Genomic DNA, 23,999 nt, shown 5'->3' on the forward strand with positions numbered 1-23,999 from the left:
TTTGTTTGTCTTTTAGGTCTAAATCTTAATCATTCATATCTTAACCAATAAGTGTGATTTTTTATGTTATAGCCAGTTGATCTGAACATATATAAATGATTAAGATATGTAAGAAAGTCTTAATATTATTAAGATGTCTATTGAAAAATTTCAATAAAAATGAGAGTTCCCTTGTCATAATCAACTATTGTCGTTGCCGCACATCATTATCAACTATCACTATCCACCACCCACAACCAACATCCTCAGCCATAACTACCATCGTTGCCAATCATTACAATCAGTCATCAACTCCACTGGCCACTGTTTACAATTATCATCACTGGTCGTCATTACCACAACAACTATCTATCACTGCCGATAATCACTATCATAAGTTACCACTATATGTTATCAACTACCGTCATCGTGTATCACTACCATTAGCTATCACTATTATCCAATTTTTAACCGCCACCATCAAATTTTGCTTTTAGCCGACAATGTCAACCAAGTTTTGACCTAACAAGTTAATGCCCGTATTCTTGAATTCACTTCCACCTTTAATGCCACCCCTAAATCTCACGACACTTTTTTTGTGGAACGCTTTCCTCCTGCAATGGGTCAATTCAAACTTAACACAGATAGAACATTTAAAAACATGTCCTAAAGAGGTAATTGGAGGAGTTATTAGAGATTTTTACAGTAACTGGATGATGGACATCTACAGTAGTATCTCAGCTTTAAATCACACAGAATTGAAGCTACGAGCCCTTCTTCATGGTCTCAAAAAAGCTTATGAGCAGCAATATACTCCACCGAATACAGAGACTATCTTTACAGAGGTGATCCAAATACTTAACAATTAATATCCCTAAATAACAATATTACTTCGGAATACGGGTACTGATTAAAGAAAACTGGGAGATTCAGTAATCCTTCGTAAGCTTAAAACAGAGTGACACACGTTTTGACACAAGAAGAAGGAAATATCGCAGCCGTCAATCAATAAATCTTTTATCAGATCCTCCATCATTATCACCGCAAAAAAAATGCAATAAAATAAAGAAGAGCATTATCCTATTAAAAAAAAAAAAAATCTCTTCTTATGCATGGATCCTCAGTTATTACTAATTCTGGTGTCAATGAATAAAATCCTCTTCAACCAAAAAAAAAAAAAGAAAAAAGCTCCAAATATAAACTATACATAGACTAGTTCACAATAAATATGAATTAATTAAGATTTAATCCTTTCGAAGCCCTTTCTCCCTTATGCATAAAAACCGTTTAGGGACCACCGTCAAGCGATTCCTTACTTCCCTTTCTTTCTCTCTCTATATATACACACCAACAAAGACAAAAACAAAAAATAGATATACAGATGTTAATTTTTCTCTTTAAATTCCCTTGGCATTTTTATTGACCATTCTTCAACCGCTTTCTCAATTGATTTTTTTTCTTCAAACGGTTAGTCATATTCTCTATATATGATCTTCGCTTATAAGTTGAACTTTTTTTTTTTTTAATTTTTTTCTGGGGTGGTTTATTTGTATGTATCGGCATTGGTGTTGTATTTTTGAATTTAGTGTTTTAATTGTTTGGGAAATTGTTGTATGCTTAGGGTTTTCCTTTTATGCAATTTAATTTGGAGATTGTGGTGTTTTTGTTTTTGTTTTTTTTTGTTTTATCTTAATTTTTGTTGGGGTTATTTACTGTTGAATTGGTTAATCTTAGAAGTGAGTTGTAAACCAATCTTAGAAGTGAGTTGAAAGACTTGGGCTTTGTGTTGTTTTTTCTGTTAATTTGTTGGTAGAGAAGAGTAAATTTTGGATTATAAACTATTTAATTGCTTAATTAATGTGTAGATGCTACTTGTAAGGTGGAAAGATTGGTAATTTGATTGTTTTTATCGATGAAATTTACTCTATCGTTGATCAAGTGGGTATTAACGACTTTTTGTGTGTCGTTTCTCGAAAACTTTGTAGATGCCGATATGATCACTTAACTGCTATTTGCACTCACAGATTACTGCTATTTAATTTGAACTTTTTTTTTCTCTTAATTTGTTATTTTTTGGGTGTCAATGGTGGGTGCTTTATTTGTCGTATGTGTGTATGTATCGGTATTGGCGTTGCAGCTTTGTTTTTTTGATTAAGCACCGGGTGTCCGGGTCTCTTTGAGCCCCGACTAATCCCGGGGGTGCACAGGCCCTCGGCAAGGAGTTTCCCGCAAGTGCACCACGGGTAATTCAGGGTTTTACCCCGTCCGATGGCCCTCAGAAATTGTTTGCACCCAGTGGGTTTCGAACTTGAGACCTTGAAAGGGAGCAAACCCCAAGGCTCAAGCCAATTACCACCAGGCTGAATTTAGTGTTTTTATCGGTTGGAAAATCGTTATCTGCTTAGGGTTTTCCTTAATTGGCGTTTGGACTTTTCTGGGCGCAAGTGCAAAAGGGAAGTTTTTTTTTTATGCCTGTATGCCTTCACACACAAGCGCCACATATAGAGCTCAATGTAGTTAGTGATGATCTCTTCTTTATTGGGTCTGCATTTGTCTATTTCTTCTTATGCAATTTTATTTGGCAATTTGGTGTTTTTCTTTTTGTCGTTTATCCTAATTTTTGGGGTTATGTACTGTTGAATTGGTTAACCTTACGAGTGAGTTGAAGGACTTGGGCTTTATGTTCTGTTTTCTGTTAATTTGTTGGTAGAGAAGTGAAATTTTGGATTATGCACTGTTTAATTTCTTAATTAATGTGTAGATGCCACTTGCAAGGTGGAAAGATTGGTAATTTGATTGTTTTTTTTTTATGCGATTTATTCTATCGTTGATCAAGTGGGTATTAACGACTTTTTGTGTGTCGTTTTTGAAAATTTTGTAGATGCCGATTTGATCACTTAACTGCTATTTGCACCTCACAGATTACTGCTATTTAAGTTGAACTTTTTTTCTCTTAATTTGTTAATTTTTTGGGTGTCAATGGTGGATGCTTTATTTATCGTATGTGTGTATATATCGGCATTGGCGTCGCAGCTTTGGATTTAGTGTTTTGTGGGGTTGGAAAATCGTTATCTGCTTCGGGTTTTCCTTTATTGGCGTTTGGAGTTTTCTGGGCGCAAGTGCAGAAGGGAATTTTTTTTTATGTCTCTCTGCCTTCACGCACACACGCGCGCGATATATAGAGCTCAATGTAGTTAGTGATGATCTCTTCTTTATTGGGTCTGCATTTGTCTATTTCTTCTTATGCAATTTTATTTGGCAATTTGGTGTTTTTCTTTTTGTCGTTTATCCTAATTTTTGGGGTTATGTAATGTTGAATTGGTTAACCTTAGAAGTGAGTTGAATGAGTTGGGCTTTGTGTTGTTTTATCTTAATTTGTTGGTAGATAAGTGAAATTTTGGATTATGCACTGCTTAACGTGTGTAGATGCCCACTTGCAAGGTGGAAAGATCGGTAATATGATTATTTTTCTCTATGCAATTTACTATCCTTCGTCGGGTAGGCATTAGTGGGTTTTCGTGTGTTTGGTTTCTCAAAAACTTGTAGATGCCTTTTTGATTACTTAACTGCTACTCGCTCCATTCCAAAATAAGTGTCGCTTTAGCAAAAAGAAATTGTCCCAAAATAAGTGTCACTTTAGGAATTCATGACGGCAAATAGTAATTGTTTCCAACTATACCCTTATATTAAAGAACTACTTCTTCTTAATAGTGCTCAAATCTCAAGAAACATCTAATAAAGAGGGGTAACTTAGTAATATATCTTAATCTATTGTTTTCTTAATGGGCGTCAAATGAGGTAAAGCGACACATATTTTGGGACGAGGGGGTATTTGCACTCACATATTACTGCGGTGAACTTCTGATTCAAGTGTCTTTATATTCCACCACTAACTGTTTTTGTGCATGTGGGTATAAGGACAAATGATTGTTGAGTTCTCTACTTTCTCTGAGTAAAACTGTTGATATGCTCGTAAGTCATCAAAGTTCATCTGTCATGGATCCCAGTTGCACCACTGAAAATTTATCTTTCTCTTTGCAATCATCTGATCTCTGTAAGATCAAAAACGATTATGTGTAATGGTTGCATGTGATGTTTCAGGAACTGATGTTGCTGCTGCTGCTTTTGACTCGATCAGCATAACTGAGGTGTCTTTACAAAAGTAGAATGATAAAGTCAGAAGGAGTCTAAAAGTTGATGCTTTGGAAAGTAAATATCCCGTCAGTAAGTGTAATAGGACTGGATACTATTACACAATCAGGCTACAATCAGGCTACAATACCGGCAAGAAGTAGCAGGAGATAAACAGTTAAGAAAGCATCTCTAGATTTCAATTCCTTGCAAATTACAAGAAAGAGGAGAAGCTATTGCATTAAGCAAGCTCGTTCTTCTATTTGGGGTTTGCTGGGAAATATGGGGCAAGCTGTTGAACACAACGGCGTGCTCGAGATAGCTCAAAGTGAGAGCAATAAATCAAAAACAACAAAGAAGGGTAAGGGAAATGGGAGGCAGGGTAAGAATCACACTGGTCAAAACTCGAAAACAAAGGGAAAAATCTCCATTCCTACAGGCCCCATCTCCTTGAAAGTTAAATTTGGTTCACGTTGCCTGATGGATGTTGTTCCTCTTATTGATGATCACATGGACAAACAGTGTACTACTGGAAAAGAATTCAAAGAATTGCCAAATGTAGCCAGAAATTTTGATGATAGGCTGGAGGCAGAGTTGCCCAGGTGCAATGTAAATTTGGATAATGTGTATGTTTCTGTATCTGACATATGCCAATCTGGAAAGAACATCAGCCCAGATCCAGTGGACAAGCTTTTGGACTTTCACCATGAGTCAACTTCTCAGGAGGGAACATCAACTGATAACAGGTGCTCAGATTCTGGAACTTCGCCTGACTCAGAAGTTATCAACCTGGTTCCGGATACTCAAATAAATGAGGGAGATCCGGGAGAGTTGAATGATTTAATTCCGTCTAGGCCATCTGTTGTTCCTGGGGATGTTCCGAGTTTGCGTGTGTATGACAGGAGCAAGAAAGGAAGGAAAAAAGATAGGCTCCCAAGGTTTTCCAGTTCTGGTTCGAAAGATCTGATTAGTCCAGATAGTATGAGCAATACCCAAATATTTGGTCAACTCATCCAAGGAGAAACAGTACGAGGGGTCTCTTGTTATTCTGATACTTCTGCTCTAACAATAGGTAGAATTGGCTCAGGCAACATATCTAGCACTGAGATTGTTTCAGGGGAACTGTTACCTTGTTCAGGAGTGTCGGACTTCAGTATCTCCTGTGCTACGTCAAAGTTTGGAAGTGGCATAGAGGGTAATATTTCTTCTAGCCTTGGCACCGAGTCACCAGAAACTGAGTTGTCTGAAAAAGTGGTATCTTGTCATGATGAACAAAATATACCCGAAGGTGAAGGATCAAATGCATCTGGCAAAGGCAGGTCACAGGTCCCGAATCCGAAGTCATCCAAAAGTAGAGGAAGTGCTTCTAAAAAGAAGGGAAACAAAGAAAAGCAAGATAATAAGCTTGAAGTGAGTCATGAGAATGACCAAGTCAAGAGTTTATCCGAGGTGAAACACCACCCAGGAACAGGTATGATTAGATGAATAGACTTCTGCTCCCCCCTTGCCCCCAACTATTCCCAAAGAAAAACCATGGAAATATGCAATTTTATGAGTTCAATTTCGTTGGACTGACCCTCAAGCAAAGTAATGACCGTGTTAAATTAATGTGTCTTAGAAAACGAAGCACCATACGGGTTTGGAGAAGTTGGATCCAGAAATGAAACCTTAAGTGGAGGCATTTCTGACTTGGACATCCTGCGGAGTGAGGTGAGTCAGCCTTATTTACAGCCAAGAAATGCGTGGGTGCAGTGTGATGATTGCCAGAAATGGAGGCGCATAGCTTCTGCACTTGCTGATCAAATTGAAGAAACAAACTGCAAATGGTATGTGGTTGCTCATCCTTTGCATCATGATTGCACTGATGTTCTGCTCTTCCAATTAGTTGTCTGCCACACTTCTTTGAAGTTTAGTTCTATAAGAAGATTTTGGTTTTCCCCTTACTTTGTAAACTAATGAAGCAAGTTTTGTTGCTCAATTGCACTAGCTCACACTTGCATCCTTGAATATGGTGTTTCCTAAGTTAGAAAGCTAATAAAGAGATCATTGACACTTCACTTATCTATAGAAAAAATTAAAGAAGCTGAGAAAGTGATTCCTGTAAGTTTTGCTCTTTTCGGAGTCCTTAATTTAATCAGCAGCTTCTCTTTAGCACGACCAATATGCATATCTTTGATGCTTATATGCTATGGGTGATTCTATGTGTGAGTGAAAAGCTAACTACTTGCTTCCCCTCCTACCTAATCCAATTGGAAAAAATGCCCTTTTTCTGTGAGGTATATGCGTCTAACGACTGATCTAATATGACAGACTCCTCTTAAACTTTGTAAAAGAAAGAGTTGCACTCTGACTTGGAGATTTTATGTGTGAATCACAGCTGCAAAACTTGATATGGGCCCATTTGCTCTGGCCTTAATGGGCATTACCTTGACAACTAGTGCGTGTGGCTGGACAAGCTGCCTGGTGCATTGGTTAAGGTGCATGTAAGCTATAGCCCAGATATCATTAATAAAAAAAATAGAAGAAGAAAAGAGAAATTTGCATAGTACTCATTTAGAGCCCGTTTGGATTGGCTTACAGCTTAAAGCTGTTTGCAGCTTATAAGCTGAAAAAAATAAGTTGGGGTAGTCCAACTTATTTTTTTTGGCTTATAAGCTGTTTTCAGCTTATAAGCTGCTTTAGATAAACTAAGTCAAATGGGTCCAATTATTTTTTTGAGCTTATTTTAAGCATAAAATGACTTTAAGCTGGCCAGCCAAACACTCAAAAAAGCTAAAAACAGCTTATAAGCTAACTTATAAGTCAATCCAAACGGGCTCTTAACCAACTTTACTGACAAACATATTAATACTTGTCTTTCAAGATTTTTGACTCTTATTTGATAGAATATTACCATATTGCTTACAGAAAAAAGTATACATTTTCTAATGCGCATAGATTACTTCGTGCAAACTGAAGTTGGCCTATTAAAAAGAATACATAGTAGATAGCTATCAGGTCTACATGTAACTGCATTTTTCTGGAATCTAATGGTCTTTTGCGACTAACCTGTTCTTACTGTAAGTTTCTTATAGTATTTGAGGCTTGAAATATTTGAGGTTTACTAATGGATTTGCAAACTACTGTGGTTGTGCAAATGTAATGTAATGTTGATTGTTTGTTTCCAAGAGTTAGTTGCTTATTTATCTCATATAACATTGAAGGACTTGCAAGGATAATTTGGTTAGAGACTTGGCTGATTGCTCGATTGCACAAGAAAAATCAAATTCAGAAATTAATGCTGAGCTGGAAATATCAGATGCGGATGGCGAGGAAGATGGCCTCGGTATACGCTTGAATTCAAATCGTTCAGGACAGAATAAGGCACTTGGTATTTAATGATTGTAGCAATGCAATGCGCTTATGTTGATTTTGAGTAGATTTTCACTAAGGAAATTTGTGCTATTTGCTTATCTTCCTGACATGTCTCCATTACAGTTTCCCGTCAATCATCTTGGACTCTGATCAAGAGAAACTTATTCCTGCATCGTAGCCGCAAAAGTCAGATTATTGATGAGGTGAATGCTTTATCCAGTCTGCATCATTACCTCATACATGTGGGTTATTAAATATAAAGCTGGATTTACCCTAATATGCATCAAAAAATTACCCCATCACTTTTCTCTGTGGGAAGCTTGCCTTAAAAAGAAAAGTTATTTCAGCAGAGTTGCTTCATTCTTAGACGGTTGCATCATTGTCACTGCTGTTTTCCATTTCACAAATGAGAAACACATTTCCCTTTTCTCCATGTGTGGCAAGACAGTTAGATGTTGCAATTAGAATAATAATTGGGGGGAGTTATGCTTTTGAAAACATATAGTTATGTGTATTAGTTATTGTTAACTTGCTTGACTCATAACTTTCTGTTTGCTCTGTAATTTTCTGGCCTTTGGAATTGTCTATTTCTTCAAATTAGCTGTCAAATGTTTCTTCCTACATTACATAACTATCAATCTCTCCTGTTGCGTATTCAGTCTTCTTGAAAATTATTTAGTCAAATGTAACTCTAAACTACCTAAACTCTTCTCAATCTAGTCTATTGTGTGCTCCTTTACTCATTTTCTACCTCTCTGATGTTGTCTTGTTTTGGGCTTTTAAGCATACTTTTTGGCTTGAAAAGATATTTTAGGTACATAATTTGAAAGAATATTGTCCGTGCGTGGTATATTTTTCCCTTAAATAATTACCTGGTGACAACATTGTTTTAGTTGGTCCTGCTTCCGAAGTAACATATTTGTACACCTTATAAGGCATCTGTAGCTTCTAGTATCCCTACCTCTTTTTCCTTGCTTACAGACAACTCTATGTATATGTTTATTTTGAATCAACTTATGATGTCAGATGTTCATAGTAATAAATCTGATTTGCTTCCTTCTCTATCTTCTATATGTTTCCCTGTTATCCTTCTCTATTAGATCATGGTCTGCCATTGCAAGCCTTCAGACCGCCGAATGGGATGTGGAGATGGATGCCTGAACCGGATGCTCAACGTTGAGTGTGTCCGAGGGACTTGTCCATGTGGAGAACGCTGTTCGAATCAGCAGGTACTTAAACTTGCAAGACATTCAGTATATTGTATATTGCTTCTATTAAGCAGGTTGTGTAACCCTCCTTTATGTCTGCTCTGTAGTTCCAGAAACGTAAGTATGCTAAATTGAAGTGCTTCAAAAGTGGAAAGAAGGGTTATGGCCTACAGCTGCTTGAGGATGTCATCGAAGGGCAGTTTCTTATTGAATATGTTGGTGAGGTGAGTTTGCTATTCCACAAATTTGACACTCTTTGCTAGGTAAGGATGGAAAGGAGATAAAAGATTCATCTGTTTTTCACCATACTGGTCTTAACGAGGTTATCCTATCATCATTCTGATAGGATGAACAAGAATTCAAAGATAAACAAACAAGTAAAGAATTTAGAGAAGACCCAACTTTAATACCAAATTAGAACATTTGATATAAATCAAATACCCTCATTTTCTTCATCAAAGGGAACCTAATCTGCTAGAGTACCTTTTGAAAACACCCATAGCTAGAGTTTTCATCAACCATGGCATTCCACCATTAACCTCTCCGAGAACATCCAAAATCAAGGTAAGGTAACCTTAAAAATGAAGAAAGACTATTTATACTAGGGTTGGTGTCTAGACTAGCAAATGACCAAAATACCCCTGAACTAGTCTTAAAGAGTTAGGTGGCCAAATTATAAATATAGCTGAATGGCCAAATTACAAAGATAACCTTAAATTGATCATATTCTTGGTCTCATTTTGTTGAAATATTGATTTGAGCATGTTGTAAACTTTGAAGTTTTCTCCCCATGGTTCCTCTAAGTCCTTGATGGATTAAAGAATGTTCCAAAGTTTATGATCGCTACCTTTGGCGCCATCAAATTGTTTTCACTTGGTGTTCCAATGATTTTCTCCCCGTCCTATTCTTTTATCTTACACCACTATTTATAACTTGTTTTGTCAATCTCTCTAACCTTTTGCCTCTTCGCTTAGTCTCTTGTAGATACACGACATTGTCTCATCGTCTTTAGAGTATCTTGTAATGTTAGTTTTCCTGTCAATGAGCATATGTATTCCAACTACCTATCTGAGTTTAACTCTATTGGGCTAGACAACTAGTTTCTTTACCCTCTTACCTTCATCAGGCCTTGAAAATTCGGAAAGCCTTTCATGTCTTATACCGTATCAGAGTGTCAATGTGGTCGGATTGACTTCTTCCTCGCACTTGTCCGTGGTGTGGAGACCATTTACTCATACTCCCTCACACCCGGACATTGCTAAGAACCCTATGCCCATTTTGTACTGCACCATGGTATCGTTGTAGCGTGCACTCCTAGGACTGGGCATCATGACACATTCATTATTATGGGTATTCATCATAACTTGCCCTTATTTTAAGTTGGCAATCAACCAACCGCACCTTTATCCGGTCTTGGTGCTAGAGATGCAAAGCTAATAGGTTGTGAATTTCACCTAGGCAGTATGAAGAGGATTTGCAACGTGGTCCAGAGTTTGTTTCAAATTCACTCCGTGGCTATCATCCATCTATAGTGGGGTAGCAATTTGATATATTTTCTTAATTGTTTAAGTTGCTTGTTCATCTGTATGAGTGAATTAAACATTGCCTCCCATTTCATTTTTGATATATAACAGGCTGTAAGTCTAACTTTTCTAGGTGCTGGATTTGCATGCATACGAGGCAAGACAAAAGGAGTATGCCCTGAAGGGTCATAAGCATTTTTATTTCATGACACTAAATGGCAGTGAGGTATTAATGTTTGCCTTGTTTCTTTTCTTTTCTTTTTTGGTCACATAAAGTTATGAATTATCGTAGTTGGATACATATCCTGTTATCCAGTCATTTATATAATTCTCTGGATGAACTAGTTTAATTTTCCAATCACTTTCCAGTGGCTAGTGTAGATTTGTAAAGATTCATAATTGTGGCATTTTAATTTTTTGTTCTCTCTCACCTGTGTAATGTCCTTTTCATGCCTCATATTTCAGTTTATAGATGCGTGTGCTAAAGGGAATTTGGGCCGTTTCATTAACCATAGTTGTGATCCTAATTGCCGAACAGAAAAGGTGATTGCACTTTCTACTGCGCTTTACACTTTTTCCAAAAATTTGTTTTCATGTTCTATTAAGCTTTGTAAAGTATGGCTATTTCATCAGAAAAAGGTTTTATGCGAAAACCAGAAATTCCTTTCCCTCCGTTCGCCTATTTGTTGCCTCATTCTTATGTATACCTTGCCATGATTGGACATGCTGTTAACACAGGAGATGAATATTGTATGCTGAAACTGAATGGTGCTTTTCTTTCATTTTGCTTCGGGAAAAAAATTGCTGCATAATCTATACTATATTAAAAGCAGGAACCCCTTAACATAATTACCAAAATGCCCTTCTTATTTGTAAAATACCCTATTAAATTAAACAAAAAACTAAAGCACACAGAGACGCCAATAGATGTCTGTTTGAAGAAAGCTCTATTCATAATGTTGCTATACTGAAGAGTTGCCTCCTTTTTAAATTTCAGTCTCTTTAAAAATCAAATCCCTTCTAACTCTTCATCTTCTCTATTCATGCTTTGTTGTTTTAAAATTAACTCGAACCAAGAAAGTGGACATGCAAAGACCAAATCAATTGGCTGGAGAAAAGAGAGATATATAAACTTAGGAAGCTTTGAGATCAACACTTGGAAATATAGGAGATGACAGTCATTGGTTGGTTGAGGTATTTAACCACTATACGCATTAATCTTTGGCCAGAATCAAAAGTTAGATAAGGATTGAGGATCGGAGTACCCAGGAACATGTAATTGTGTTTCCCCCTAATAAATATTTTCCTTCAGTTCCAAAATGTTCAACAGTTTTCAATATTCTGATTCAAAATAAGCCCATTTGTCTAAAATATTTAAAATGCAGTCTTACATTATTTTGATATGAAAATATTGTAATTTATGTAGTTGTATTAAGATTTTTATCCTGAAAATTAATAAAAGTGACTCACGATAAGCGAAAAGTATCGAAAATTAGGATGAAATGAGTCAAAGATGCAAAGACGGACTTGATCGATATCAACATATATTGAATTTCTGTGTAACAATTCTGGATAGGCAAAAATATGGCATCGAGTCAAAGTGATGGATGATGAAAAATTGGTTTTCTCTTGTTGGCTATGGAATGGCTAATTAATGAAACTAGGAACGTCAGTAGCCGCTAACAATAAAACAACTACAGGACTTAAACTTGCCTTAAGACTTGTATTGCAAAATACTAAGATGATTGTTTTACCTTGTTAGTTGGTCTCTCTACTATCTGTGATTGGTTATATCTGAATTTGTGTTTGCAATTTCATCTTATTTTTGTATCGCTGGTGGTAAGTATAATAAGTAGTTTGCTTGTACATGCATCTAAAAGAGTGCACCTTAATGAGAATTAGATCTTTTGCTTACTGAATGAAAGATCAATCCAGCCCCCCCGGGCTCTTAGTTGATATATTTTTAAAGCTTGCTCTCTGTGCACATTAACATATATGATTGAGTACTGTTGTGACTTACCTTATAAAAAAGAAAAGTACTGTTGTGACTCAACTTTCTTTCACTTGATGACACAGTGGATGGTCAATGGAGAGGTTTGCATTGGACTCTTTGCTCTAAGGGATATCAAGAAGGTAAAGTGTGTCTGATTGTAAATTGGCTTTAACTGTTTTACAATATATGGGATATTTATTGTTTTTGTCCTAGTTATTGAAGTAGAAAAATGGATTCTTCTCACGTCTGAGGTCATTCCAGTTATATGTATTGGCAACAAATACATCAGGAGTAGTTCTGAGATCTTTAACTCCTAAGCTGAGGACAGTTGCATTATGGTCCCCGTGATAGTTATTGGTGTGTTACAATCAACAGTCCGTTATCACTTTTAGCAAGTCCTTTGGTGATTTTTGATATGCTTCTGATTTTAGTAGCTTGTCAGTGAATACATGACATACTGCTTGAGAAGAAAATACACTCTTACAAAAAAAGTACGATTAGCCAAAAAGACACTGTTATGGTTTAAGATTTGCCACGTAAAGGGCAGTCCATGGTGGAGTTGTTGGTATATTCTAGGACTAATTTTAGATGGGTCACTTAGTTGTTCTGGCCTTTGGGCCTTGAATACAAAAATGTTTCTGGGTTGCATTCCTGTTACTTTGCTCTTGTGAAAAAGGAATTTTATGCTGAAATATGTCAAGATTATGAGTTTCAGATAATTTTAAAAAAAGAAAAATACATGTGAGAGTTTCAATTTTCTGAAACATTACTTATCTGCACGTAGTAACTGGACCCCAATTTTAGATTTGAGATCCGGCAGGCTCAGGGAATTAAAAGAGAACTGAAGAAGATATGGAGGACAATTCCCATCTGTATATTCGTAGAGTCAGATTCCTAGAGTCAAGAACAAATGCATCAAAAATCTGTTCTTTTGGTGTTCCAATAGTACCCTAGATAGGATGGATCATTATTTGGAATTTCTATATTTCTTAGGGGGTAATATGTAGTGTGACTGAGGTTAGTTATGTAGTTCTGCTCTGTACTTTGCGTATGTACCAGCTTGGTACCAGATTAATAAAAGACTTTACTTATGAAAATGAATTAAGTGACTCGTCAAAACTCTATTTAGGGACTCTTGAAGAGGGTGTAGTAGCTATTATTAATTGTGGTAAATACATGATTATCGGTAGTTACAAGAGTAACTCTCCATTCTAAACTGCAGATTAACTGTTAAAACTTTGGAACCCATGATTTGAAAGATCCATAATTTATTTCGAGGTTTACTTCCTGTTGTTTCTTGTGGACTGCAGTAATTGTCCTCATCCTTCAATCTGTTGCACAGTTTATCGGATTCATATATTCCTATGTAACGAGTTCAAATCTGGATAGGTTCAATGACGAGAATGTTTAACTATCGCCTATTGCTAGGGGTATTATTTTTTGGTGTTTCAAAGTTCAATAAAACTGGTTTAATTTTTTCATCTTAATTGTTGCAAGTGGCATCTGAGCTAGTAATGTTCATTTGAACAGGGATCATAGCAAGATGAAAACAATGGTGCTTGAGCTTTTTTTGACATAATCTAGTTAAGTTAATTTTACAGATAATCTCCCGAAATAAATAAATAAATTGTAGCCTAAGTCTAACTTGTCAGATTTTGTGTCTTCAAGCTGCTTAATTGATGAACGGGAAGTTAAGTGCTTTTATTGGACACTGAAGTTTATGTAAGATCATCTGCCTATGGATTTTAATTGTACTCCTGTTTTCACTTGTTATCGGGAAAAGGTATTCTTCAAATAATTAACGATGTAGTTTTAGTAGTACACTGGATTTACGTAATCTGTAGGCATTTCACTTTGCTTAACATCTAACTTTTAACCAACATCATTGTAGTGCAACAAATTAAGTGCTTGGGTATGGGCCATCCCCTGCTACCCCTGAGTTTGTTAAGCGCATTAACCAAACTGAAACCTCTCGTGCTCTTTCTACTTTAGAAATAGTCTCTGTCCTATTCTTCTCTCCTTTTCTTTTTCCCCTTTACTTTAGTAGAAGCCTTGTTTCCTTCTCTGCTTCTCACGTTTCTGGTGAGAGACGAGTGAGAGCGATTGGAAGGAGTAAATAGGTATGCTTCTCCAACTGGTTCCTGGAAGCTATTTGCTTCACAGGTTGCTAGCTGTTTTCTGACTAGACTTTTGATTGCATTACCTTTATGGACCACATCTTGAGTAATCACAAGTTAGCAATCTTATGTAAATGTCTTTTCATTTGTTTCTGTAATGTTCCCAACTAATATGTGCTTTTGGTTTGCTTGTTCAGGGTGAGGAGGTTACATTTGATTACAATTATGTGCGCGTCATCGGGGCTGCTGCGAAAAAATGTGTCTGTGGCTCGCCTCACTGTCGGGGCTATATAGGTGGAGACCTACTGAATACAGAAGTGATAGTTCAGGCTGATTCAGATGATGACTATCCTGAACCCGTTGTTTTCTGCGAGGATGGTGACATGGGTGATGAACTAAATAAAATCCTATCTGCAAGAAGTTCATTTAATGCCACAGAAATTAGAACTCAAAGGGAAACACCTAAAAACAACTATAAACTGGATGAACTATCTACTGGAAACCTGGAGAATTCCACCCAAACACTCACTGGGAATATAATGGAACAAGAAAATTCCAACATGGATAACTCTGTTGTTTTTAGCTTGAATATCAAGGAGGAAAGCAACAAGTTCCATAACGAATCTCCTTCATCATCTCTGAAGAAGCTGGAATTATCTGAGGCAATGGAGGGGCTAGAAAGCCTGTTGCATTCTTCTGTACGACCTGTGGGAAATTCCTTGCAGTCGGAAGATATAACCACTGAAACCATATCTGAAGACAAAAAAGAGTGCTTAGATGCTGACAACGTTTCTTCTGCACTGCCATCTCCAAATGCTATGCTTAGCAAGTCTTTGAAGAAGAAATCAGGCAAAGGGGGAGCCAGTGGTGAATCTTCAAAATCTTCTCGTCGATCATCTTCAGTTAAAAAGGGAAAATCGAAGGATAGTGCTGTGAATTTAACACCAGTACCTGATATGGACAACAAATTACAAATTCCACAACCTAAATTCAAGAAACCAACACATGATTCCTCAAATGGTCGTTTTGAAGCAGGTACATCATTATTATCAAGTTTGTGGAATCTGTAGATTTGTAAGTATCATTGAAATAAACTCTTGCACCTGAATTTGCAGTCGAAGGGAAGCTTAATGAGTTGCTGGATCATGATGGTGGAATAAGCAAACGCAGGGTAAGTAGTTCCAAACTACAGGATGTAGTCTATATAGACTTTTTTTTCTTCTGCTCGGTGATCGGGAGTAATGGCTGCTTTGTTTATTCGTCATGTTGTGTTTCTAGTGCTTAGGTCACCGATTTTTGAGAAAAGTAACCTTTCTGGATATTTTTTTTCTGGAATGCACATTTCCTCAGCTTTCTGTCCATCCTTCCACTTTCCTCTTTGTTGTGTATTGATGAAAAACCATAGACAAAATGGTGGACGGGAGGCCTGGCGGGTGCTCATAGAGGGGTGAAAGTTGGTTTATGATTTGGCACTTGATATAGGTTTTTAGTGATGTCTCCATTTGTCCTATTTATGGTCTCGCTTATGCTTGATTGTGATGTTAGATCACTCTACGTTTGAATATGTTAACCTTTTCTCCCTGCAGGATGCATCTAGGTGCTACTTGAAGCTCCTCCTTTTAACTGCTGCTTCAGGGGATAGCTGCAATGGTGAAGCTATTCAGAGGTAATAAATGGCTTTCCTATTGTGAACTCTTTCAGGTGCTAGAAGGCGTATGCTTAGTTGGTGATACTTCTAGTTCATTAATCTATTTTTCTATTTACTTGTCTTCTTTAATATATATTTGTATGCAGTAACCGGGATCTTTCTATGATCCTTGATGCGCTTTTGAAGACCAAGTCACGCACTGTTTTGGTGGATATTATTAACAAGAATGGTAGTGATGTGGTGCTTATTGCATGCTTCAATTCTTCCTTTTATTTTTTCCCCAAATAGATTACTGATCGTTGGAGTGTGATTCTTTCTTTGCTTGGTAGGTTTGCAGATGTTACACAACATAATGAAACGATACCGGAGGGAATTCAATAAGATCCCAATTCTCAGAAAGTTGCTTAAGGTAATTTCATTAGAATTCTGCAGTCCTAGTAATTTTACTGACTTGATGAACTCGCTGTTTTAGCAGTACCAGGATTTGAGAGGCTGTGGAGAAAACTTATTTGTTAGTTAATCTTGATGGAATTGGTTTGAGCAAGAAGTTGAAGTGTCTTGAAAATGTATTCGTTGACGTCAGTCTTAACTCTTATGTGCACATAAGTTCATATCAGTGTTATCAAAGGCGCGCTTTAAGCGCGCTTAAGCCCTGAAGCGAGGCTCAAAACATGTTGAGCGCTTCGCCTCGCTTTATGTGTGCTTCAGTGTCGTCATCAAGGCTCTAAGACATACTTTAAGCGCGCTTAAGCCCTGAAGCGAGGCTCAAAACATGTTGAGCGCTTTATGTGCGCTTCAGTGTTATCAAAGGTGCGCTTTAAGCGCGCTTAAGCCCTGAAGCGAGGCTCAAAACATGTTGAGCGCTTCGCCTCGCTTTATGTGCGCTTCAGTGTCGTCATCAAGGCTCTAAGACATACTTTAAGCGCGCTTAAGCCCTGAAGCGAGGCTCAAAACATGTTGAGCGCTTCGCCTCGCTTTATGTGCGCTTCAGTGTCGTCATCAAGGCTCTAAGACATACTTTTCCTTGCCAATGAGCCTCTCTTGAGGAGGTGACACTAGATGATTGATATTTCACTTTATCTTAATATTTTTACAATTTCTTTGTCCATATATTTGTTATTCATGCTTATTATTATTAATCTTGGACTAAACATATATATATTTGTCTTTTTGCACCATTGCACTTTTTTTCACTAAAGCCCACACTTTATATGCGCTTCGCGCTTAAAGCCCCAGCTGACCTTAGAGCTTTTTTCGCGCTTTTCGCTTTTGATAACACTGGTTCATATACGATGGCTGAAACATTGAATAGCCAACTTAACAATTGAGGATATGGAATTGAGCATTGTATCCGTAGCTCCATTAGGTTACATTCTTACTACAACAGGTGGACAGAATTAGCGTTTTATATGGACTAAATTATTTCGAGTTAGAGTGTTCTCTTGGAAATGCTCAGTAGACTCTACGTGGCTATTAAGATCTTATCAAGCTTTTGGCCACAGAATATGTTAACTGGTTAACTGTTTTCCTTTCTACAGGTTTTAGAGTATCTGGCTGTGAGAGAGATTCTTTCGCATGAGCACATTAATGGAGGTCCCTCTAGACTAGGAGTAGAGAGGTTAGTAATATACTCTTGCATTTCACTTACATGGACTTTTTCACCTTTCGTCGTGATTTTTTGATTGGATGGCTTGCTTGTAGACTGGTTTAGTTTTTTCAACTTACTCCACTGTTAAGGATCTAAAGTAACTCCACTGTAAACCTTATTTTTTTTTTTGAGAAGGGTAACAAAATTATATATGTCTGGCACAAATGCTGTGCTAAAGCCATCTTTAAAGTTTAACAGAACCAAAAACATAACTTTCTTCTAATTCCTACTACAATGATTCTATGATATCTAATTCGTGAATCTACATCCTGCGCAAAGTCTTCCTTACACCAAAAGTGACACAAAAAAAGTCAGTTCATCTTAATTTTCTGTTCCCTTCAAAACACCTACCGTTTCTTTCCCTCCAGATGGTCCACCATATGCATCCTGGAATAGTCTTCCACCATTTTTTATGTCTATTCGCCCCAGCAGAGAAATTCCAGCAAGCAAGCAGCTCCCCTGTGTTCCTGGGCGTGGTCCATGGTATCTTTCATACTCAGAAATAGTTTCCAGGGAGCTCTAGCTACCACACAATGATAGATAGGTGACTACATCACACCCCTTTGGTGCGGCCCTTCCCCCGATCCTGCTAACACGGGATGCTTTGTGCACCGGGCTGCCCTTTTACTATTTTCGGCCTCATTCCCGCATGGATAGCACCTTGAGCACAATTGCGTTACCTTTCTTTTTAAATTGTCTTGTGTTAAGCAAGCATATCTGAGAACTAACCATACAAAACAAGCTACTTTAGGTGGTATTCGCACTTTCCATACTGCTTTCCAGCTCCACAAATGAACTTGCCGCCCAGGGTGATTTAGCAATGTATATGCTGAGTTTACTCTAAATTGGCCCTTATTATGTCTTTTCCATTTAAGTCTATCCTCCTCTTCTGTTGTCCCCTTGACTTGGTTCAGGATTTTCAACAGCTCAAGGAATCTGGGGCATTCCCAGTCATTAAGTTGTCTCCTAAAGTTGAAGTTCCGCCCTTGCTGATCCCAACTATCTCCCACTGTAACTTCAGGATTCAGACTCAAAACCTTTATATCATTAAACAAATCTTTCAAGGGTTCCATGCCCTAACAAACTATCATTCCAGAAGGATGTCTTCCTTCCACTCCCTACCATGAACAGTATGAATCACATTATGAACGAAAAGCACAAAATTCAACTAGACAATGCATAGATTATCTTCTCTTATATGGTTTAGAAAAAGGAAAAGAGAAAAGCAGGATGACTACAGAAATCACTAGATGGGAGATTCTAAATGTTCAAATAGTTACAACTTGGATTTTCTTGTTAATGTTAAATTGGAGATGAAAAAAAAAAAAAAAAGAAGATTCTCATAGTTTATACGTTTTAAAAGCCAGTGCTTCATCGTTTAAAGGGATGAACTGTCGCGGTGCCAGGGTTATCACTTCATAGGTGAAGCTATGCACTTCAAAGACGTGTCCGCTCCAAATAATGATGTTCAAAGTGATCCAAATGAGAAATAGTTGCTACTTGATTCCCAATATTGAGGATGTAATAATATGGGCATTATTTATGTTGAATGCTGATGTGGTTATTTCTATTAAAATATGATTTCAGTGCTAAATTTATATATGTTTGGTATTTTTAAATGTTCCATGAATTGTGCGCTTCACTTTTAGCTTTTCGCTTCAGTTCCCATGAACCTTGTCACTTGTTTGTGCTATTCGCTTTTAAAAACAGTGATAGTTCTCTTAGGTATTTACGTTATCCAGAAGTTGACTTAGGTATCTAATTTGAAGATACACACCAACCCCCAAGGACAAAAATTAGCAATTTTCAAGTCAAACATGTAAATAAATGTTTTTGTATCTATACTGCTTATGGTGGTCACATCTTCTGGAAAGAACTCCTCCTTCGTTTGAATGAATTCGTATTTCTATCTAGTCCCTCCGTTCCAATTTATGTGATGGTGTTTGATTGGGCACGGAGTTTAAGATAAAAGGACTTTTGAAATTTGTGGTCTAAAACAAGCCATAGATATTTGTGTGGCTATAAATCATCTCATTAAGGGTAGAATGGGAAGAGTAAAGTTAAGTTGTTACTAAATATAGAAAGTCATTCTTTTTAGGAATGACTAAAAAGGAAAGAGGGTCACATAAATTTGGACAGCCAGGTACTTTGATCCTCCCATTTACATGTTCATTCTGTGTGGTGAAACGAGAGGAAACCCGTTAGAAGTCTTGTTGAATAGGTAGTTGGTGTCAATAGTCTATGTATAATAATGTAAACAATTATTCTCCGACAGAGTAAAGTTAAATCATCTCATTAAGGGTAGAATGGGAAGAGTAAAGTTAAATTGTTACTAAATTAGAAAGTCATTCTCTTTAGGAATGACTAAAAAGGAAAGAGTCACATAAATTGGGACAGCCGGGTACTTTGATCCTCCCATTTACATGTTCATTCTGTGTGGTGAAACGAGAGGAAACCCTTTAGAAGTCTTGTTGAATAGGTAGTTGGTGTCGTAGTCTATGTATAATAATGTAAACAATTATTCTCCGACAGCTCCCCCTCCCCTCGAGACCAAAAAAAAAAAAAAAAAGAATCCTAAACGTACATAAAATTTTAGAATTACCTATGGGGATATTTTACCAAATATTTTCTGGTCACGTTGGTTAATCTAGATATGTTGTAAATTTTCTCAAATTTTAAAATATAGTTTCATTAAATCTCTTGAATTTCAACATGCCCCTCAAACCTCAAGGTGGTGAAGCATGTGACACTGATAATTGGAGGATGATGTGAGTGCACTAGAAAGCTAAGTTGCTCGCACTCGGGTGCGGGTATCTGATACGGGATTACAGGTACAGATCCGAGTGTCGGGTTCAGCTAAATCTAAATTTTAAGAATCGGGGGTGCGGATCCAAGTATGGATATGGGTGTGGGGATTTGGCTAAGAAAATTCAAAATTATAAAAATAGAGCTATAAAGAACACGACCTCTTGAATTCTTGGTTTCTCTCTGTTTGGCTTGAAACATGAAGCAACGAATATGAGACAAAATGACTATAAAATTGAAGGTATGCCATTTCCCATGTCTTAAATCTGTTTTATCTTTCATTTTGAGAAATCAAAATCTCTATTTTCCCCCCAAATTTGTCCACGGACTCCGATCAAAGTATCTGAAGTTCGTTGACTGTATCTGAGACGTATCCCGCACCTGCACCCGCACCCGTCCCGTGTCGAGACGGGTGCGGCATCAAAAACAAAGAGTCCATGCAACTTAGCTAGAAAGTAGCATGCCATTAATGTCCATTGACTGATAATGTGGCACAGGCTAACTCTCTTCAAATGCTGACTGCTAAGATAATATTGTTTTTTTCTTCCTGGACACTTCTTATCGTTAACCTTCTTTTGCATCTACTGTATATTCAATTTTCAACTTTTGGCCATATCTAATCAAGCGAAAACTTGATATTTCAAAATTGATCCTGAAGGTATGTTTATGTTGCTCTTGCAGCTTTAGGGACTCAATTTTAGGATTGACAGATCATAAAGACAAACAGGTAACCTATCCTTGCTTTATGCACCATTTCATTTCATCAATTGGTTAAATGGTATATTAAATTATAATTAAAAAATATTTCAGTTTGATTGATTCTTTTGTGTTGCCCCTCTCCCCTTACTTTTCTTGGTTTTCAGTGAGTTGAAATGCTTTACATTTTTTGCTCGTGTGATGATTGGAGAAACATGTGGATGTATGATGTATGTGAAGTAAAAAGACTGATTTCTTCTCGCCTAATTCAGCATTATAATTATAATTTACACAAGAAAGTTAATATTGAAATGAGGTGAATATAAAGGGGAGGGCACACATCACCAATGTCTACCACCTCTTGTCCGTCTACTAAAATCTTTAGAAACTGTTATAGCAAATCCTGGACAGTACCCCGCACCGACAGGCAGCTCTACTAATGTGGCATTCACGGGGGAAACATGCAGAGGCGTATATTCTGTGTTCACTATATTGTTTCAAGGGAGGTGACAGATATTAGATACCTTACGCCCTAGACAATATTGTACCCGTATGGTTGAGCTTGTTTTGTTTTTAAGTTTTATAAAATAACTGAGGCTACCAATGACACATTCTCTAGTCCAACAAGCTGAAAGCCCTGGAGTTTTGTTTTATGGTTGGAAACCTCTTGTTTATGTCTAAACTAAAGTGCATTTGTTGATGATTAATGTGTGTACTCAAGAATGTGTGACTCTACTTCGCAAATAGCTTTAACGAGAATTAGATGTGTGGAAAGAGGAAACTCTGGCTTTTCAGAATGGAACCTTCTCCCAGAGCCGCCCCAAAAAATAGAAGTGTTTTACAGAAGAGAAAATTAGTTTTAGAGAAAAGGATTCTAGCTCCAGATCTCGCATATGTCAATGTTGTGAACAATGTAAGGTCAAGCTTGGACTGGAATCTTGGCTTTTTAAAACATAGAAGGAAATTTCTAGCAAACTTGGAGACAATTTGCTTTGATTGGGCTAATTGGCTCTTTTCTGGCAGGCTAGATCTATATTTCTATGTGAGGCGTTCTAGGCTCTCCTATGGAGATTACACGCATATCGTAATTGATGCTTCTTTCTCCTTGGGTCTTTTGTTGTTCTGCTAGTTCGATTACTACCCATGAAACTGGTTGTTCACGGGCTCGCAATGTTTCTGGCTTTGTTTTTTTTTGCCGCGGGGGGGGGGGGGGGGGGGGGGGGGGGGGAGAATCTAGTGTTTGGAGTCATCTACCTTGATCGGTGATCTTGGTTTCATGTATAATGCCGTTTGTGGGGGAGGCAAATTCTAGTCTTTGGAATCATCTATCTTGATCGGAGGTCTTGGTTTCAAGTATACGGCGTTTGTGCATTTTTTTTTTTTGACATTAGTCTAATTGATTTACTGTGTTTACGGTGTCTCAGGTTCATCAAATTGCCAGGAACTTCAGAGATAGGTGGATACATAGACCTCTCAGAAGAAGTAGCTGCATTGACAGAGATGAAAGCCAGATAGACTTGCATCCTAGTCCACGGCACAATAGGCGTTCACCATTACAAGACCATTGTGGTGTGAAACCTTCAGAAACAGAAGAATTTCCCTGCCATTTAATGGTAGAATCTACTACGACAGATGCTGGTGTCCTGGATGGCTCATCTACTTCATGTGTTGTTGGTGCACCCAATGGGGCAAGGAAACGTAAGCGTAAGAGTCGATGGGATCAAGAGACAAACTTAAATTTAGATCAAAGAGTTGAAACCAATGCGGCTGATGATCGAACGCGGGACATAGATGATGCTCCCCCTGGGTTTTCAGTCCCCATGAAGGCCTCTAGAATCTCATTTGGTGCTTCTTCAAGTGCAGATTGCAGTCTCCAAGAACATAGTTACGAAAAGCATCCGCATCCAATGGTCACGGGACATTTGCAGCAGAGGTTTATTTCACGATTGCCAGTCTCCTATGGAATTCCACTTTTAAAAGTGCAGCAGTTTGGGTCACCTAAAATAGGAAGGCGCGATGCTTGGGATGTCGCCCCAGGAGTACCTTTTCATCCTTTTCCTCCTTTGCCTACATATCCCCGTGATAGAAGAGGTCCTATATCTTCTGATGATGATGCTGGAATTTTTAGTGAGCTACCTCAAAATCCGGGAAAAGGTCGCCATTCTTGTTTTTCGGGCCACTCTGCTTATAATCCTCCATGCCTATCCGGGGCAAGCCTCCCGCCAGACGGTGTAAATACCCAATTTGATTCTGAACAAGCTAAGAGCTATCATAACTTAGGAAGGAAATATTTTCGGCAGGAGAAGTGTATTAATTCAAAAAAGGCCTCCGTGGCATAGGGGTTGAAGCGGCTGGGGGTGCACAGGAAACAACTCAAAAGATAGTATGTGCAGTGTAGGTGTAAACAAACAGAGAATGAATTTAGGAGTTCCCATATCCCTAAAATGGAGAATTTGGAGCATACTTCTCAACAGAATCATTCACAACAGACATAGCTTTTAACTTCCATAGGCAAAAGCCCTCAGGAGCTTCCAAGTTTTTCTCCAGTGCTCCTTTGTACTGATAATTCGTTTGCCACCAACAGAATTGTAAAGCACTTATTCTGTTTTGGGGGTCTGAGTCCATAAATTCTTTTTCCTTTTTCTGTTGTTAAGGTTTAAGAAAAAAAGATACTCTGATTCGACGTGTGCTGCATTGGCAATATCATTATTCATGCCTCATAGAGGTAACCTTCCTAATTCTTTTAATTTTTAATTGAAATGGGAAGCACCGTCAGTGAAATATGATATATTTACGTTGCTACATCCTAGTTGCTGTGCCGAACTGTATGCCCATCTGGTTTCTGGCGTTTTGCTGTTGCGAAATGAATGCTTTTTACCTTGAAAACTGAGCCTGTT

The 23,999-nt window shown here is 37.6% G+C and overlaps 1 protein-coding gene across 2 annotated transcripts; it reads left to right on the top strand.

The window, feature by feature from the left end:
• Positions 1–961: 961 nt before the first annotated feature.
• Positions 962–23,906, top strand: LOC132627162 (histone-lysine N-methyltransferase ASHH2-like). Of its 2 annotated transcripts, none has more exons than XM_060342330.1 (18): positions 962–1,446; positions 4,081–5,581; positions 5,729–5,936; positions 7,314–7,435; positions 7,588–7,667; positions 8,565–8,693; positions 8,780–8,896; positions 10,329–10,421; positions 10,661–10,738; positions 12,272–12,328; positions 14,503–15,340; positions 15,421–15,476; positions 15,892–15,971; positions 16,100–16,182; positions 16,283–16,362; positions 17,492–17,571; positions 21,088–21,133; positions 22,527–23,906. In XM_060342330.1, exons 2-18 carry the CDS (start codon positions 4,393–4,395, stop codon positions 23,439–23,441), a joined length of 4,251 nt encoding a protein of 1,416 aa, XP_060198313.1. In that variant the 5' UTR covers positions 962–1,446; positions 4,081–4,392; the 3' UTR covers positions 23,442–23,906. The 2 variants fall into 2 exon arrangements, with proteins under 2 accessions (XP_060198313.1, XP_060198312.1); XM_060342329.1 differs by having other exon boundaries at positions 966–1,446; positions 7,314–7,480.
• Positions 23,907–23,999: the final 93 nt, after the last annotated feature.

The sequence above is a fragment of the Lycium barbarum genome, chromosome 2 (assembly GCF_019175385.1).
Source record: "Lycium barbarum isolate Lr01 chromosome 2, ASM1917538v2, whole genome shotgun sequence".
NCBI lineage: Eukaryota > Viridiplantae > Streptophyta > Magnoliopsida > Solanales > Solanaceae > Lycium > Lycium barbarum.

Bases quoted from the DNA above. Each gene is read 5' to 3' on its own strand.
- LOC132627162 (XM_060342329.1), top strand. From the start codon at position 4,393: ATGGGGCAAGCTGTTGAACACAACGGCGTGCTCGAGATAGCTCAAAGT. The intron at 10,739-12,271 runs GTGATTGCACTT...TTGATGACACAG, and splicing joins CTAATTGCCGAACAGAAAAG to TGGATGGTCAATGGAGAGGT. The intron at 15,477-15,891 runs GTAAGTAGTTCC...TTCTCCCTGCAG, and splicing joins GTGGAATAAGCAAACGCAGG to GATGCATCTAGGTGCTACTT.